Source organism: Phalaenopsis equestris, unplaced genomic scaffold (assembly GCF_001263595.1).
Source record: "Phalaenopsis equestris unplaced genomic scaffold, ASM126359v1 Scaffold000224, whole genome shotgun sequence".
Classification (NCBI taxonomy): domain Eukaryota; kingdom Viridiplantae; phylum Streptophyta; class Magnoliopsida; order Asparagales; family Orchidaceae; genus Phalaenopsis; species Phalaenopsis equestris.
In genome coordinates, this window is record NW_018164666.1 from 2,285,742 (window position 1) to 2,301,346 (window position 15,605).

Below are 15,605 nucleotides of genomic sequence, written 5' to 3' on the forward strand. Positions count from 1 at the left end.
TAGGTGTGAGATAAGTAAATTCATAAGAATTGAGTGTTATGTTTGTAATTTTCCATTAAAAATTTAATTGAAGCCGAATTCTAATGTATCTGCTTAACACTACGGGCAGTGAACAAAACAAAATCATTTAGTTTTTCATTTTTCAAATGGCGAAGCGATTTGTAAAAGCATCATGAAAAATATGCTTTAATTAATGTATTATGCAAGATTAATAAGCACTATCCAACAAAATCCGCTCTTAGGTTGTAAATTAATCACAGGCAAAGTGTCTAAAAATAGTGAGATGTATATAAACTTTTTTTTCTAAAGATGTATTAACTTTGCGAAGATGAAATGTTTTCTGAAGTCTAGTTGTTTGGTTGTCAACCAAAAATAATGTAATTAAAATAAATATGGCGTAGAAGTAATGTATTGTAATTAAAATATTTTGGAGTTTTTTTTGGCTCGTTGCAAAACAAAGAACGACTTCATTTGTTTTTTTATTTATGATAAAAATAATATATTTTAACATAAAAATTAATGTTTTGGCGGAGGAGGTGATAGTAAGTAGCAGCGGCCGGCAGAAAGTGGTGGCAGCCGGCGGTGGGGCGGCGATTGATTAGCGTGTGGGGGTTAGGGCGGGTTGCTGGAAGCGGGCTCCATTGTCTCTTCCTCCTCCTCCAACCACAAATACCTTCTCCGACAAGCTCCCATAAAAATTGAGTTCTTAGTTCGAGTTTGCAAGCCGGCTGCTACCAGCACGAGCTCTAGCTCACAGTTTGCCAGACAAGCCGAGCTCGAGCTTGGCATAGCTTGAGCACGACTCGACTCGTTAGCACCTTTAATGGCCCCAGTGGAAATTTCACTTTATTTCTAACAACTATATCATGTGTTTAAGCATTGTCATCAAATTTATGGCCAAAACTTTGCATAAGGTCAAAGCAAATGAATAAGGTATTTAAAATGGGCATGGGATGTTGATTTTCATCAATAATTGGAAAAATCCCAAGCTCCAACTCCTAAAGCTCCATAATAAGACATGTGAGCCTCCAAATAACTTTCTTCAAAGTCTCTGTTCATTTGTGACAGTGAGCTGAAAATTTATACTAAATTAAAGCATAAGATCTCTCCAACAAATATTTAAGTTCGCAGCAAGCAAGCATAAACCTTGATTTTGAAACTATCATGGACCTGGTTTGAATTGATGGCTTGGAACACCTCCGCATGGGCAAATGAATAGATGAACCATACAAGCAAATGCACTTTGTCTTGTTCTAAACAACGAATAAAATGTAGAAATGAGAGCTTGCTTAAGCTTCACTGAAGCTTCTCTACCGTTCTCTTCCAAATTAACTGAAAACTATTGCAAGACAAAGTAGCCAAATCACTTCAAGCCCACTTATATCCATTTAATTTCAAATTTTACACTTCAAAAAATCAAAGATTTTATATTATGTAATGAAATTTATGGTAAAAACATTGAATAAGATTGAAAACTTCTCATGCTATAAAAATAAGTTATATCATCCTCCCAAAAAGTTCACCAAATATCACATAAAAAAGAAAAAAAAAACCTCTAAACTCCTAAATTTATATTTTCTTAAATCTCAATATGATATACTCAATTGCAATAAAACTTGTTCAATTCTCCACTCTTCTAAGATAAGTTTAAATTATCCCTCACATAATTATGCTAAAATGCCTCTCTAACTATGCCTCTCATCATTCTTTAGTATGCTTGACACAATTGATCACTTAATTTCCTAAAATTAAGATGTTCAAATGATCACAAAGTCCTATAAAGTATTCTATTGCTAACCCTAAGGTGACGGTGAACTATGACCCCAATTAAATGCTTTATTTTCTTACAATAAATGTAACACGTTTGATATACCTTACTTATATTCACACGTTTGATAACCCAAAGAGTTATGTTTTTTTTAAAAAAAAAGATTAAAAACTGAAGGTTATTGAACTATAAAAGTACATACTTGCAAACTTACTCTTTTTTTTTCAAGAGAACCCTGGAGGGAATTTTATTCATCTAAAATAATGATTACAAAGTACGGTAGGAGGAACCTCACTACACCCAAAATACAACACACTAAAAAGAAAACCTAGAGGTTCTCTCCCAAGGGGTACAACACAAGCAAATGAAACTTCACAAATATAAACCCAGAAGGAGGCAAGCCAATCAGCCAAAGCGCGAGAAGGAAACCTCAAGAACCACAAAGCAACGAAGACAGGTGGTGCAAACTAAAACTGAAACCTGAAAGTCATAGACAAAAAAAAACAATCAAGCGTGAAAAAGAAAAAAAGAAAAGCAAAACTAGAGATTAAAATAGACCAAAAGAGAAGAACATACCTGAGCCTATCGAAGAAGCGTTGACGAGAGAGAGAGAAATACAACTGGAAAGGCCAATTGGACATGCAACGACGCTTTTTTTACAAACAAAAGAGAGCAAAAAAAGTACCCCAAGGATATCCACTGGAGACTCCTGAAACGCTAGGACAGTCGAACAACAAAGGGAAAGAAAAACCACCATCGGTGAAGAGAGTAATACATATAAGCACAGGATTCACTCTAAAAGCAACCCCAAAAGCCCCCATTAAATAGAACCACTAAAAAGCACAACAGAACCAATACGACAAAGACCGGCCCAAGCCATAAAAAAAAACAATCAACACCTAGTAAAGGCTTCCATAGAATAGCTCCAACAAACCAGAAAGCAATAGGAAAAGCCAAATCACAATAAGAGGGCAGATGCACGCATGAAATGACAACAAACACCAGCTACTGAAAATAAAGGCTCATACTCATTTTATTTTTAGATTATATTTAACCTGCCAAAGTAATAAAATTACTTTTCAGATCACCTCCTCCACACAATAATTTTTTTTTTTTCTTAAGAACCACAGAGAGAATTTTATTCATCCAAAACAAAAAGTACAGAGTATAACAAAAAGATCCCACTACACCCAAAATACAACTCACTCAAATGAAAACCTAAGGAATACATCCCCAAGGGTACAACACACACAAAAGAAGCTCCAAATGATCTAATAACACCAAAAAGAAGCACATCAAATTGCTAAAAGCACAAAAAGAAGCTTCAATGGATCCAAGAAAAAGCGAAGACAAATGCACAAAAAATACATACAAGAACCTTCAAAGAGCTAAGACAAAGCAGAAATAGCCACACAAGGAAAAACCAGCAGTAACCTAACATAAAAGCAGAGGTAAGAGAAGATAATAAAGTGAAAGGAAATGTAAAAGCATAAAAGAGAAACAACAAACCTGAAATCTATCTGAGGAGCCGCGGCGAGGAAACATAAAAAGCAGAGGGAAAGAACTATTAGGTATCCAAAGACATTTTTTATGGCCAGAAGGGAGCAAAAAAATGCCCCAAGGATAACAAGTAGAGACCAACAGCAAACAAAAGAAGAAAGACCAACAATGGCCAAGAATGCAGCGCACAACTACCACAACCACAAGATAAAACTAATACTAGAGTTGGATCTATAATCACCAACCTTATGTCAAGTTCAACAGAACTAATTATTCATATATAACCCAATCTGATATACTCAAATACAATAAAATGTTTAATTCTCAGATCTCATAAGACAAATTTAAACTCTTCCCATAATCAAACTAAATTGATTCCCTAACATTATCTCTCATCACCTTTACGGTGAGGTTGACACGATTGATCATTTAAATACCAAAAATTAAGATGCTCACATGGTCGCAAAACCCTATAAAATATTGTACTTCTAAGTTATCCAACATGAGGTTAAACTATATACCCAATTTAATGAATTGAATGCTTTATTTCTCTCGATAAAGATCACGTTTGATATACTTAGGCTCATATCTATAGATTTGATAACTGAAAGTCTTACATTATTTAAAGGTAAACATTAAAAGACAAAGATTGATGAACTATCAAAGTTTATAGTTACAAAGTCACTCATTTAATTTTCACTTTAAATTTAACCTGAAAAATAATAAAAATTACTTTTTAATCACTTCCACCACAAATTCAAAGTTAATTTGTTTATATACATAGCACTTGGAACATTGCTATTTATAGATCTAGCACTCTCTTTCATCTATTTTTCAAATTCTCACTCAAATATCAAAATTCATGATAAAACCCCTGCACACACACACACACACAGATATATATATATATATATCTGTGTGTGTGTGTGTGTGCAGGGGTTTTATCATGAATTTTGATATTTGAGTGAGAATTTGAAAAATAGATGAAAGAGAGTGCTAGATCTATAAATAGCAATGTTCCAAGTGCTATGTATATAAACAAATTAACTTTGAATTTGTGGTGGAAGTGATTAAAAAGTAATTTTTATTATTTTTCAGGTTAAATTTAAAGTGAAAATTAAATGAGATATTCAAAAAAATGTTAGGAAAATGGTATTCTACATTTAAATACTATAAATATAAATTTGCTATATAATTACATGAATTTAACAAATTAAATTTAAAAAAAAGGTTGCCGTTCAAATTGAAGAAGCTCAAGGCTCAGCACAGTGAATATCTGCTATATAATTACATAAATTTAACAAATTAAATTTAAAAAAAAAAAAAGATTGCCGTTCAAATTGAAGAAGCTCAAGGCTCAGCACAGTAAATATCTAAAGATTTTAGGCAACTTTGCTAAACACTCGTGTGGATCGTTTGGCTTTGCAACATGAACTCAACTTAGATCAACCATCCCAGCAACCTCTAAGCCCCTGCTTAGGTTATAAACTCAAGCCACTGAGTTCGGCAAAGGTTCGATATAATACTAATTAATAAATAAAAGTTCAATTTTCAAAGATTTAACGACATGGGACTATTACCGTTTCAATTAAGATTTAATTAAAGCCAGAAGCATGGCTAATGTTTCTGCTTAACTCTACACTCACTCAAAAAAGCATAATCATTTATGCTTTTTCTTTTTCAAACGGTGAAGCGATTTTGCAAAACCTTCATGAAAATATGATTTAATTAATATACTCTGCAAAATTACTAACATTATCCAATAAAATCCGCTCTTGTAGACACTGTGTCTAAAAATAATTGAATGTAATAAACTTGGGGTGTTTACTTACTTACCGCCCAATTCTTAAGCACTAACATATTAATCATCCAAACTTTAATTTTTACGTACAAGTTTGGTGATTTGTGGATAAAAATTGAAGTTTAAGTGAGTGGTATATCAATACATAAGAATTGGGTGGTAGGTATGTAAATCTCCCAAATTTTTTTCAAAGGAGTATGAACTTTATGAGGATACGACACAACAACAACAATAAAGCCCTAATCCCACTACGTGGGGTCGGCCACATGAATCCTATTTTCATCTCTCCTACTCAGATCATCAGATGGTCGACGTTTAATGTGGCCAAACCATCTAAGATGACTTTCTCTAATTTTGTCCGTCACAGGAGCTACACCAACACTATCACGAATATATTCATTTCGCATTTTGTCTCTTAAGTGTAAAACCACTCATCCACCTAATCATTCTCATCTCGGCAACACTTAACTTAGTATTATGCTTCTCTTTTAAAGGCCAACATTCAACGCCATAGAGCATTGCGGGTCTCACCACCATCTTACAAAATTTTCCTTTCAATCTAAGTGGTACTTTTCTACACACAAAATGCCCGAAACATTCCCCCAACTCAAACAACCAACTTGAATTCTACTACTAACATCTCCATCCATATCACCATCGCTTCAAACAACAGACTCAATATATCTAAATTATTCACAGGTTTTAATTATTTGAATTTTATCGGGATGAAATGTAAAAAAATTTATTCCGGCAAGATGAGGCCTTGTATATAGCCCTAGAAGTGCAAAAGAGCCGAACTAGCTTGCGAGCCAGCTCGAGCTCGGATCGTTAAGGAGCCCACGAGCCGAGCTTATCGAGCCAAAAACTCGAGCTCGAGCTTGTCTAGGCTTGGCTAACGAGCTAGCTCGATTAGCCTATCACTAATCATTTCCATGCATTTTTCAGGTGAACAATCACCGCACGTAAACTTTCATATTTACACAAAATTTTGTTTGCAATATATGATTCCTCTATATCTTGAATGTATATCCATCACATGATGACAATGCACAAGGGATCTAGGACAAACCTATGATGCAAACAAAAATTCTTTACACGACATGAGAAGAGCACCAAAGAGGGGAGGACAGTCCTCTTGGGGAAGGTTATATATATATATATATATATATATATATATATTCATTTAAACACTTCCCTGTGGTAATATCTAAAAGTTATAAATTTAAGTATTATGGTCATCATACAAAATGATGGGAGTTTAACGAGGATATTAGCTAGAGTGAAGATAAGATAATTAAAATGAATAGATGCCTTAGGATGATAAGAGAGTATCATGAAGAATCAAAGGTAAACTTAACAAAAATTGTAATTGGACCAGCTATGTGTTACAAATACAGCCATTTGGCAATAAAGAAGTCAATAAAAGTCAGCTTCCCATAGTAAAGTGACAAAACAGCAAGAAGACATAATGAACACATTGTAAAATTATGAAATGATAAATAAAGAAATGATTACATAATAGGAATTATGGGAGTGAAACTTACAAATGACAATGAAAAATAACATGGTTTGAAAATGAAGATTAATAAGCAAAAAAAAAAAAACACCAATAAAACATATAGATATTACCAATGTTGAAGGATTAATAAGAAAAGTAAAAAAAAACAAAAAAAATTATAAAAATTGCAAAAATAAGTACACGAGACAGATTAACGTCTTGAATAAAACTTCAAAAATAAAATGAAGATTAAACAATAAAAAAAACTAGCCCCAAATAAATAGAAAAATATTGCTGTTGTTGATGATGATGATTTGCACTTCTGTCTATGCGCAGGATGATTGGCTGCAAGCGGAGTAACAAAAAGTAAATAGAAACGAAACATCATGGTAGATTGTGCTTTTCCTGGTACAACAGCTACGAATATCATTACATGGCAAACTATCAACTTATTTATCCTACAACAATTTGGCAAACTATCATTAAAGAATCTTAATTTCCTTTTGACATTCAAAATAAATAATGAATACATTTATGCAGACATGAATTGGTTTCAAGGGGATGTTAAGCATGATTGCTACTATGACTATGATTAGTGACAATTCAAATGAAATGAATAAATGGTTCAGAAAATAATGATGACTATTTTCCATACTGCAGGAAAGAACATCAAATATTGCATACAATATTGTGAATAGCAATTGCACGCCAGTTCCAAACCCCTCTGCTCCGGTTTATATCACCATTGGTGATGGTGGCAACATAGAAGGCCTTACCGCCAGGTCTGATCTATGAAAGCTTCTTTCTTTTTATAATTTGTTCAGCATATTTTCTCATACTGCAAAATTTAGTTAGCAACTTCACATATTATAGCAATATTATACATGCATGCATGAATAAATCAAATATTTCTATTGAAAAAAAAGTCACACATTTGAAATTTCGAAATGACTTGCATATTTTATGCTTTTTGCAAAAATTTCGGTGCTTTCTTATTAAAGAAAAATAGAAGTTACAAAGGGATCGCAGGAGTGATTACAGATGAGTAAAAGAAATTTGCAACGAAAAAATATGAAGAAATAAATACAAATGTATTTTATGGCTTATATATTTTAAGAAAAAACAAATATATTTTCAAATCTATTGTTATCATTCTAACTAAAGTAATTATGATATTTTTTATCTTAACCCCTTGAATTGAACCAATACAATTTCTTTTTTGCATCATTAAATGCTCAATTTCACAATTAGTAATTTTCTTAACTTATTTTAGCATTCAAATGAGAATTTAATTTATATTTCATCATATATAGCTCTTGTTTGAAAGATTATTTTTAATGCTTTTGCTGGAGGGAGAAGTTAACTACACATAACTTGGAGTGTTCTACCTAAACGACTTGGATAGAAAAAAGTACTAAATGGCTACAAAAAATTTCATTCATTCAACATAGATTAAGAATACCCCTATTTATGAAAATATGATTACAAGGATATGGCCAAATAATTAAATATATATATATATAGAGCACCTGTTGGCTCATTGGTTGGCAGAATGTGTAAGTCCCCTGGGGTCCCGAGTTCGAGACTCACCTCGAATAAATGCACATATCTTAAGCTGGGGTGGATTGCAAGTATATCTTGCGGTCCATCTCTTTTTTTAATATATATATATATATACAAATGCACATTTTTTACTACAACATTTCAAATCAAACAAATACATATTATAAATCTCCATTTAACTCCAGCCCCATAAGTCACTAAGCTACAACTACGAAAGTTTCAATAGCAGACCTTACTGATAAATAATGAAAAAATTACTTTTGACTTGCAGCAAGACACAGCCACAACCTAATTATTCAGCATACAGAGAAGCAAGCTTTGGTCATGGCATTTTTGACATAAAAAATAGAACACATGCCCACTTTAGCTGGCAAAAAAATAAAGATGCTTATTGGATCGAGGCAGATTCGATGTGGTTTTACAGCAGAGTCTGGAACCGGGTTTAGATTCGGCCAAGTGCACAGAGCTAAATCCAACAATGAAAGAAGATTATCTGAAAGGCTTACTTGCAATTAGTAGAAATGTTTTGCAGTTAATTTTAATCTGCCTGAATAAAGTACAATAAAAAAAGGTAAGATAATACTTGTTTGTTTACATTATTAAATGTGAGGTTTATTGATAATTTTATTGTTGTTACATTCATAAAGCAATTTATTCATACAGGCAGACTTAAGAATTCCACAATTATTTATTGCAACACATTACTCCATAATAAAAAGAGTACATAATTTCATTTCATATTTTCAAAGACAACCATTCCTCACATTTTATCATTTTTATTCAATTTTTACAGCCATGCATGACAAATAAGGACTTGAACCGTTTCGAAAAAGAATAGAGCCACTATTTAGAATTTAAGCTTGATATAAATATCTCAAATCATAAACTTTAACGAAGCTAACATGAACTTCGCTGACAAACAATAAGGGCAACTCACTAAGAACTTCGAGCAGCAACCGCCAAAGAAAGAAACCTGCATCCGAGGTTCTTAGTTATACAGATGCTGATGATTCCTCCAACGGGTGCCAAAATCTGTTGTAGAACCACATTGTATCAGCCTCGACCGCATAGCCATCTTCGTTACGATACCACGAATAATATGCGTGTGTTTTATTCTTCACATCGAATATGGCATGGCCAAAACTAGCCTCCCTGAATGCCGTCGGTTGAGGTTCTGTCATACTACAATGAGAAAAGTTAAAAACCAACCAAAAGAACTGGCTTTAAATCCTGAAATCTTTTACAGTTTCATGGTTAAGAAAATAGTAAATGGCTCTCAAAATAAATAAATTAAATAAACATACTTTTTTGCAAGTCCTTCTTGATTTCCTCCATCACCAATAGTGATGTAAACCGGAGCCGATTGGTCAGGAACAGGATTGCATTGTCCATTCACAATATTATAGGCAATGTTTGAAATTCTTTCCTGAGAATAGAGTAAGAATGTTAGCTTAACATATTTAAGGGAAACGAAAATGTTATGAGTAAATTTCTAAAAGTCTCCTGATTAATTACATGCAGTAATTTTAGTCTCAAAGTCTATAAAAGCGTCAAATTAATCTCCGGATCCTTTTAATATGGGCTAAAATAGTTTCAAAAGGGACTACTTCGGTACTATTTCAGCACCTATTAAAAGAATCTAGGGGCTAATTTAACACTTCTATAGATTCTTGGACTACAATGACCCAAAAAAAATTTTTTTCAGGAGAGCATTTTTAAGCTTTTCTCAAAATGTAATATAACAAGTTTAATTTAAAACTTCCAGAATAAATAAATAGACTGAGAAAAAAAACAAAAATTGGCACTTACGGTGCGTTCATATGCATGAACATGGCCGGCAAATACTACATCAACTTTATACTCTACAAACCATGGCTCGTAGATAACTCGCATTGTTTCTCCCTCCATGTAGTGGTAATTATAACTATTGTACCATGGAGAATGCATGAGAACGATTAACCAAGGGGTCTCAGTTCTATTTACTTTCGGTAGCTCGGCCTCGAGCCACTTGTACTGAGGAGTGTATTTCCCTATACAAATAATGATAAATATTTAATATTTATATGAAGAAATAAGGTGCTTGACAAATTCTAAACATTGAGCATCAACTAGAACTCATTGTTCCAGACAAATCTATGAACCACAATTCCTTCAAAAACCAAAATAAATTCAAAAACATCAACTGTATAAATAGAGGGAAAAAAAACTAAATTTATTCATGAAGCTCATCGTTACACCAAAAATATAATGGAACAAGAGGGGTCATATACCATACGCTGAATATGAAGCTAAGACGATAATGTATGCGGAGGCTCGCTTGATGGAGTACCAGAATGGAGTTGTGCTGCCCGAAGCTTTGTATGGAACGTGATAACGATTTTTGTAGGGCTTGAAAGGCACACTTTCGCCCTGCAAGAGATTACAGATATCTCCATCACTATCTTTAGAAACATTAAACATGATGACCAAAACTTTTACTAGGCAAATAACTATAGACGTGGTGATGGCAATTTCAACAGAGGGACTAAATATATAATCAATCCATGCACAAACAAAGTGACAGCAAAGCTTTTTGAAAGAAAACTTGTGCAAATAAATAAAGCATGGTAAGCACTTATTTTAACAAAAGAACACAATAGCATGAAAGAATGACCAAAAACACTCACAATGTCCGGTTCAAAGTCGATCTCATGATTCCCTGCAGTCCAAATCCAAGGCTGATATGCAGTACTTCTCTCAGTAAATCTTCCCCAAGTGTCCCATCTAACATTGTCATGATACAAGTAGTTATCAGCATAAGAGAGATCACCCACATACAACACAGTCTGACCCTTCAATGGGTTTGACTCATAATGAGCAAGGGTAAGATTTGAATCAAAACTCTGTCCAAGGTCACCTGCAAATAATAAATTAAAATGTTAAAATGCATGTCTGGAAAAACTAGGAAGGAAATATAGATGAGTGACTATATTAGAGCGATGACTGAAGCAACATTTATCAAATACGAGCTAGTTGAAATAGACTTGCATGATTTTATCATGTATAACACAAGGTAGAAATCACGCCATGTAAGCAAGAAAATAGAATAAGATTCTAAGTATAAATAAGAGAAAAAAAAGGATCAACATAAGGTAACGTGAATATAAATTGTTGAAAATAATTAACAAATAATAGATTTAACAATTCTTGGAGCACTCAAAAAGAATGAATAAAGAAGAGGATTGATAAAGTCAAACTCAATAGGTTAAGATAACATTAATGATAATGTTATCGTTAATGATGATGGTGATGATAAGTTGAAGGGGAATTAGAGATATGTAACAATAGTGGAAATGTTAAGGAATAAATAAGGCAAGGAAAATAAAATGTCACCTATAAGGCCAAATGTGTAAGGAACATCAGGGCCTACTTTTGGAGGTGTTGTGAACCAAAACCTCCTTAGTGTCTGTCCTACCCCAACTGCATAGTAATACTTTGTATCATACTGAAGTAAACAGCAAATATATAAAAATCAGATATTGGAATTACAAACATCAAAGCAAAGCACAAGAAAGAATGATGTGCCAAAATTGATCTAATTAATCAATTTGGCAAATGTTGAGTAAGGTTTTGTAAATTGTAATCACAAAACCTTTAAATTTCTGATAGTGCAATGATGAATGTATCCTGATGTGTAGTTGTAGTATCTGTATCTCCGCACACTGCCCTCAGCTGAAAAAGCCAAGTGGTTTTCGGATGTCCCGTAAAGAACAAGGCTTGAACCAGGCTCATCAGTAGTCACCCATGATACTATTATCGCCGACCCATCATGACCACCTTGAGTAATATGGACCTTCAAAAATCAACCAAGCTTCATAACTTAATGGACAAAGAAAATGAGACAGAATTACTCATAAACTTTGTTTTTTATATTTATACCGCCCAAATCTTTCATATCACATAAAAATACTACTATTTTGACTTTTAATTAGTAAAATACACTTTTTTCATGCATATGTAAGGTGGAATACAAGGAAAAATTAAAGTTTAGGCATTAGATATGTAAAAACATAAGAATTGAGCGATATATATGTAAATCTTCCTAATAAATAATATAACATTCATGCATGCAAGGCGCGCCCAAAAGATATTCATATCAATCATAGAGAGCAAGGAAGATAGCCACAAAAAGAAATCAATGAAATTTGATGTCTCAACACAAAAAATAATATTAATAATAATGAAAAAAGCTCCAATGCTCATAGCTAAGACAAACTAGTAGCTCAATTGAGAAATTTACTATAGTTTTTTCCAGAAAAAATTGGACATTAGGGACAGAATTACAAGAAATTCATTATTACCATTCAGTTTATATTGCAATCCGTATTCTTCAAAAGAAATAAAAAACATGTTCTCAATGTCAAAGCAAATGGTGATAAGGAATTATGTATAGGAATTTATAATTTATTTGGTCATTTGTTCATAAACATCAATAAAATTCTTCAAACAGCCAACAAGTGAGAAAAGTTATAAGAAACCAAAAGCAAACAAATAGAGCCCACGCCGCTCATGATACAACAAAACAAGTGGCAAAACCCCCAAATGCTCCAAAATAAAAAACTATGTTGTGGGTGAGTGAGAGAGAGAGACAGAGTGAGGGAAAAATGGCTAGAGAGATTGAGTGAGACTAAATCCATTCTCAAAATAGCAGTAAATTAAGCATAAACAAAACGAACAAATCAAAAACATAGCAAGCACGACATGATCGACCATAAAAAAAAATGAAAAGGGCAAAACAACCCAAAATCTCCAAAATAAAATTCTACATGGATAAAACAGCCAAAAAAAAAACAATCTTTTTCGAAACCTGGTAGAAAGAAAAAGAAGAAAAGCTGGAAAACCTGCTGCGGAGCATTATATCCCGGAGGAACACGAAAGACATCACTATCAAGCGGCATATCCACAGCTTTCTCATCCTTCCGGACGAAAGCGCTCGTCTTTCCTCCATCACAGAGTCCGACGAGTGCAGCGAACGCCACCAACAATGGCGCCGCCGCCACCACCACCGGCGAAGTACTCCGATAACGCTTCATTTGGCGCGCGGCAGCCACAAGTCCAACGAGGGTTTGGGTTCCAGAAGAGTGTTTAAATATGGAAGGGGAGGAGAATATTCAGTAAAAGGTGCCGCACATCGCTATAAGTATGGCGGGGAAGATGAGGATACCAATTTTTTTGTTGACTGGGCTACTGATTTTCCAATGAATGAGACAATTCCGCATAGGAATCCGTGGCCCATAATAGAGAAGTTAGGAAAGAAGATTAGCGCCACGTAATTCAAAATTTAGGGTTCAGTCAACTTACATATTTAGTCATAGATTTAGCATAAATCCAGCTAAAAAAAAAAAAATTTAAAATTCAATTATCCATAAATAAAAAATTTTCTCATTTTGTCTTTTCTTCCGGCATTTTATCTCATTTCTGATTTAGAAAATCAATCATGAGGTAGATTTAAGAATTTCTTCACGCTGTTGCTTGGAAGTTCATTTCGTCGCACTGACATTCAAATTTATCAGATTTGATAAATCATATTTAACGTAAATTCAGATTGCAGCCAAACATGTTTTAGTTAAGGGAAAAATATTACATCAGGGCTCCGAACGTAGAGCTATGTTCGCATTGTAATAGTTAGGAATATCCCATTGTGTTACAGAAATATCTCATATGCGTTATTTGTAAAAAATGAAGTGTTATTTGATTATTTTGAGGTGTTATTGGAATATTCTCCCGCGTTACTTGATTTGGGGCTGAAGTGTTATTGGAATATTCCCCCGCGTTACTTGGGGTTGTGTTATTTCAATAATATAGTGGAAATTGAAATAACACGGGGAATATGCCGAATCGAATAACACTGTATAATACTCAAATAACACTTTATTTTTTTACAAATAACACAGATGAAATATTTTTGTAACATGACGAAATATTTCTAACTATTACAATCCGAACGTAGCTCTACGTTCAGAGTTCTGATGTAATATTTTTCCTTTAGTTAAGGGGGCGTTTGGCTACAAGAATAAATTTAGAGTTGGATGGAACTAAAATTTGGACATTAAATTTAAAATTTCATAAATCCCCTGCTCTGTTTGGCGCAGCTGCAGCTTTCCAGCTTTTCAGCTGTAACTGCGCTGCCCCAAGAAGCTGTTGCGAGGAAGCAGCTGCGGGGCAACTAACTGTCTGTTTGGTGCAGCTGTGTGAAAACAGCTGTGGGGCAGCTATTTTTGTAGAAATGATCATATTGTCCCTGTTTGTTAAAACTGTTTAAAAGAACTGTGACAACTATATTGTTGAAACTTCAGTAGTATTGTCACCAATGCAATTATTATTGTCATATACTCATATCTTCCATCGCAAATGTACCAAAGTGAACCAATGCTCACTAGCATAATCAAAGTGCAAGAATATAAGAAAATCCAATGCAGTTAAGTAATATGCTTTATCTCTAAGCCTATTAATTAATGAACCTGTATCATTCAAGGACACCTTTATCTTAATAAAAATAGCATAAAGAACATAAGATTATATTCTTTTTTTAACATTAAAGAAGATCATTTTCAAGAAACAGAAAAACAAAATTCTATCAACTCGGGCTTGCAAATCTTTTGGATTTAGGGAGCATTACATACATGCCATCCGATTCTTACATATTAACTTATCCAACACCAAAAAGAAGTGAAATACACATTTGTCTGCTTTACTGTTAATCCAACAAAACACCCTTAACTCATCGAAAAATGGTAGGGATGTTGGGTGCTCGAAAAACAGAGAAGTAAACCGCAAGATTTTTTTTGAGAATATTAGGGCAAAATCCGATAAGGGGCTTACAGATCAAGAGCATAAAAAAAAAAGCTACTTACCACAGCTTCAAGGACGAGAAAATGGCCGACGTGAGACGTGGAGGGCGGCCTTCGGAGAAGAGGAGAGGAGAGAGTTAATGTGTCGTGCGAGGGATTTGTTTCGGACGGAACCGGTCGGAGTTGAGGAGAAAAGGGAGAGGTGAGAGATCGCGAGCATTGTTTTCACAGGGCGAAATGTTTCTCAGGTAGGGTAACGGGATAAAAAGTCGGGTGACGAAGCTGGGAAGCGGGTTACCATTCGTGGTCGGCGTTCCATCGAAATCGCGGGACGCCGCTGTTGCAACGCCGCTCCAAACGACTCAAAAAAACTGAGCTACCGCTCCGTAGGAAGGCCGCTCCGCCAAACAGGCCCTAAATAATGCTATCAAACACCACCTAAGAACTAGATCAATTTTGTCTATGATAAAATGTAATTTTTTAGGAAGATTTGCATACATACGACTCAAATTCATAAGTATTTAAGTATTTAATGTGTATACTTCATCTTTTAAGTATATGTCAGTTTACATATGTATGCAAATATATATTCTACGTTTTGAAAGTTAGAATAGTGATATTTATTACAAATTTTGGGTGGTTTAA

General features: G+C 33.9%; 1 protein-coding gene across 2 annotated transcripts; it reads right to left on the reverse strand.

Moving 5' to 3' along the window:
* Nucleotides 1-6,836: 6,836 nt before the first annotated feature.
* Nucleotides 6,837-13,404, reverse strand: LOC110023309 (purple acid phosphatase 2). Of its 2 annotated transcripts, XR_002293885.1 has the most exons (9): nucleotides 13,011-13,404; nucleotides 11,762-11,962; nucleotides 11,503-11,614; nucleotides 10,797-11,026; nucleotides 10,401-10,539; nucleotides 9,940-10,160; nucleotides 9,435-9,556; nucleotides 9,068-9,312; nucleotides 6,837-6,912 (listed from the first exon to the last, which is right to left on the reverse strand). XR_002293885.1 is itself a non-coding variant. In XM_020722635.1 (8 exons), the coding sequence occupies exons 1-8, from the start codon at nucleotides 13,200-13,202 to the stop codon at nucleotides 9,123-9,125; spliced, it is 1,407 nt and encodes a 468-aa protein (XP_020578294.1). In that variant the 5' UTR covers nucleotides 13,203-13,403; the 3' UTR covers nucleotides 8,806-9,122. The 2 variants fall into 2 exon arrangements, 1 of the variants encoding a protein (XP_020578294.1); XM_020722635.1 differs by lacking the exon at nucleotides 6,837-6,912 and having other exon boundaries at nucleotides 8,806-9,312; nucleotides 13,011-13,403.
* Between the last annotated feature and the right edge of the window lie 2,201 nt (nucleotides 13,405-15,605).

What these genes read in the sequence shown, in the direction of transcription:
- LOC110023309 (XM_020722635.1), bottom strand. Translation starts at nt 13,202, where the DNA reads ATGAAGCGTTATCGGAGTACTTCGCCGGTGGTGGTGGCGGCGGCGCCA. An exon ending in TCGACTTTGAACCGGACATT is followed by an intron (nt 10,540 to 10,796) that starts GTGAGTGTTTTT and finishes AATCTCTTGCAG; the next exon opens with GGCGAAAGTGTGCCTTTCAA. An exon ending in AGCTTCATATTCAGCGTATG is followed by an intron (nt 10,161 to 10,400) that starts GTATATGACCCC and finishes TTATTTGTATAG; the next exon opens with GGAAATACACTCCTCAGTAC.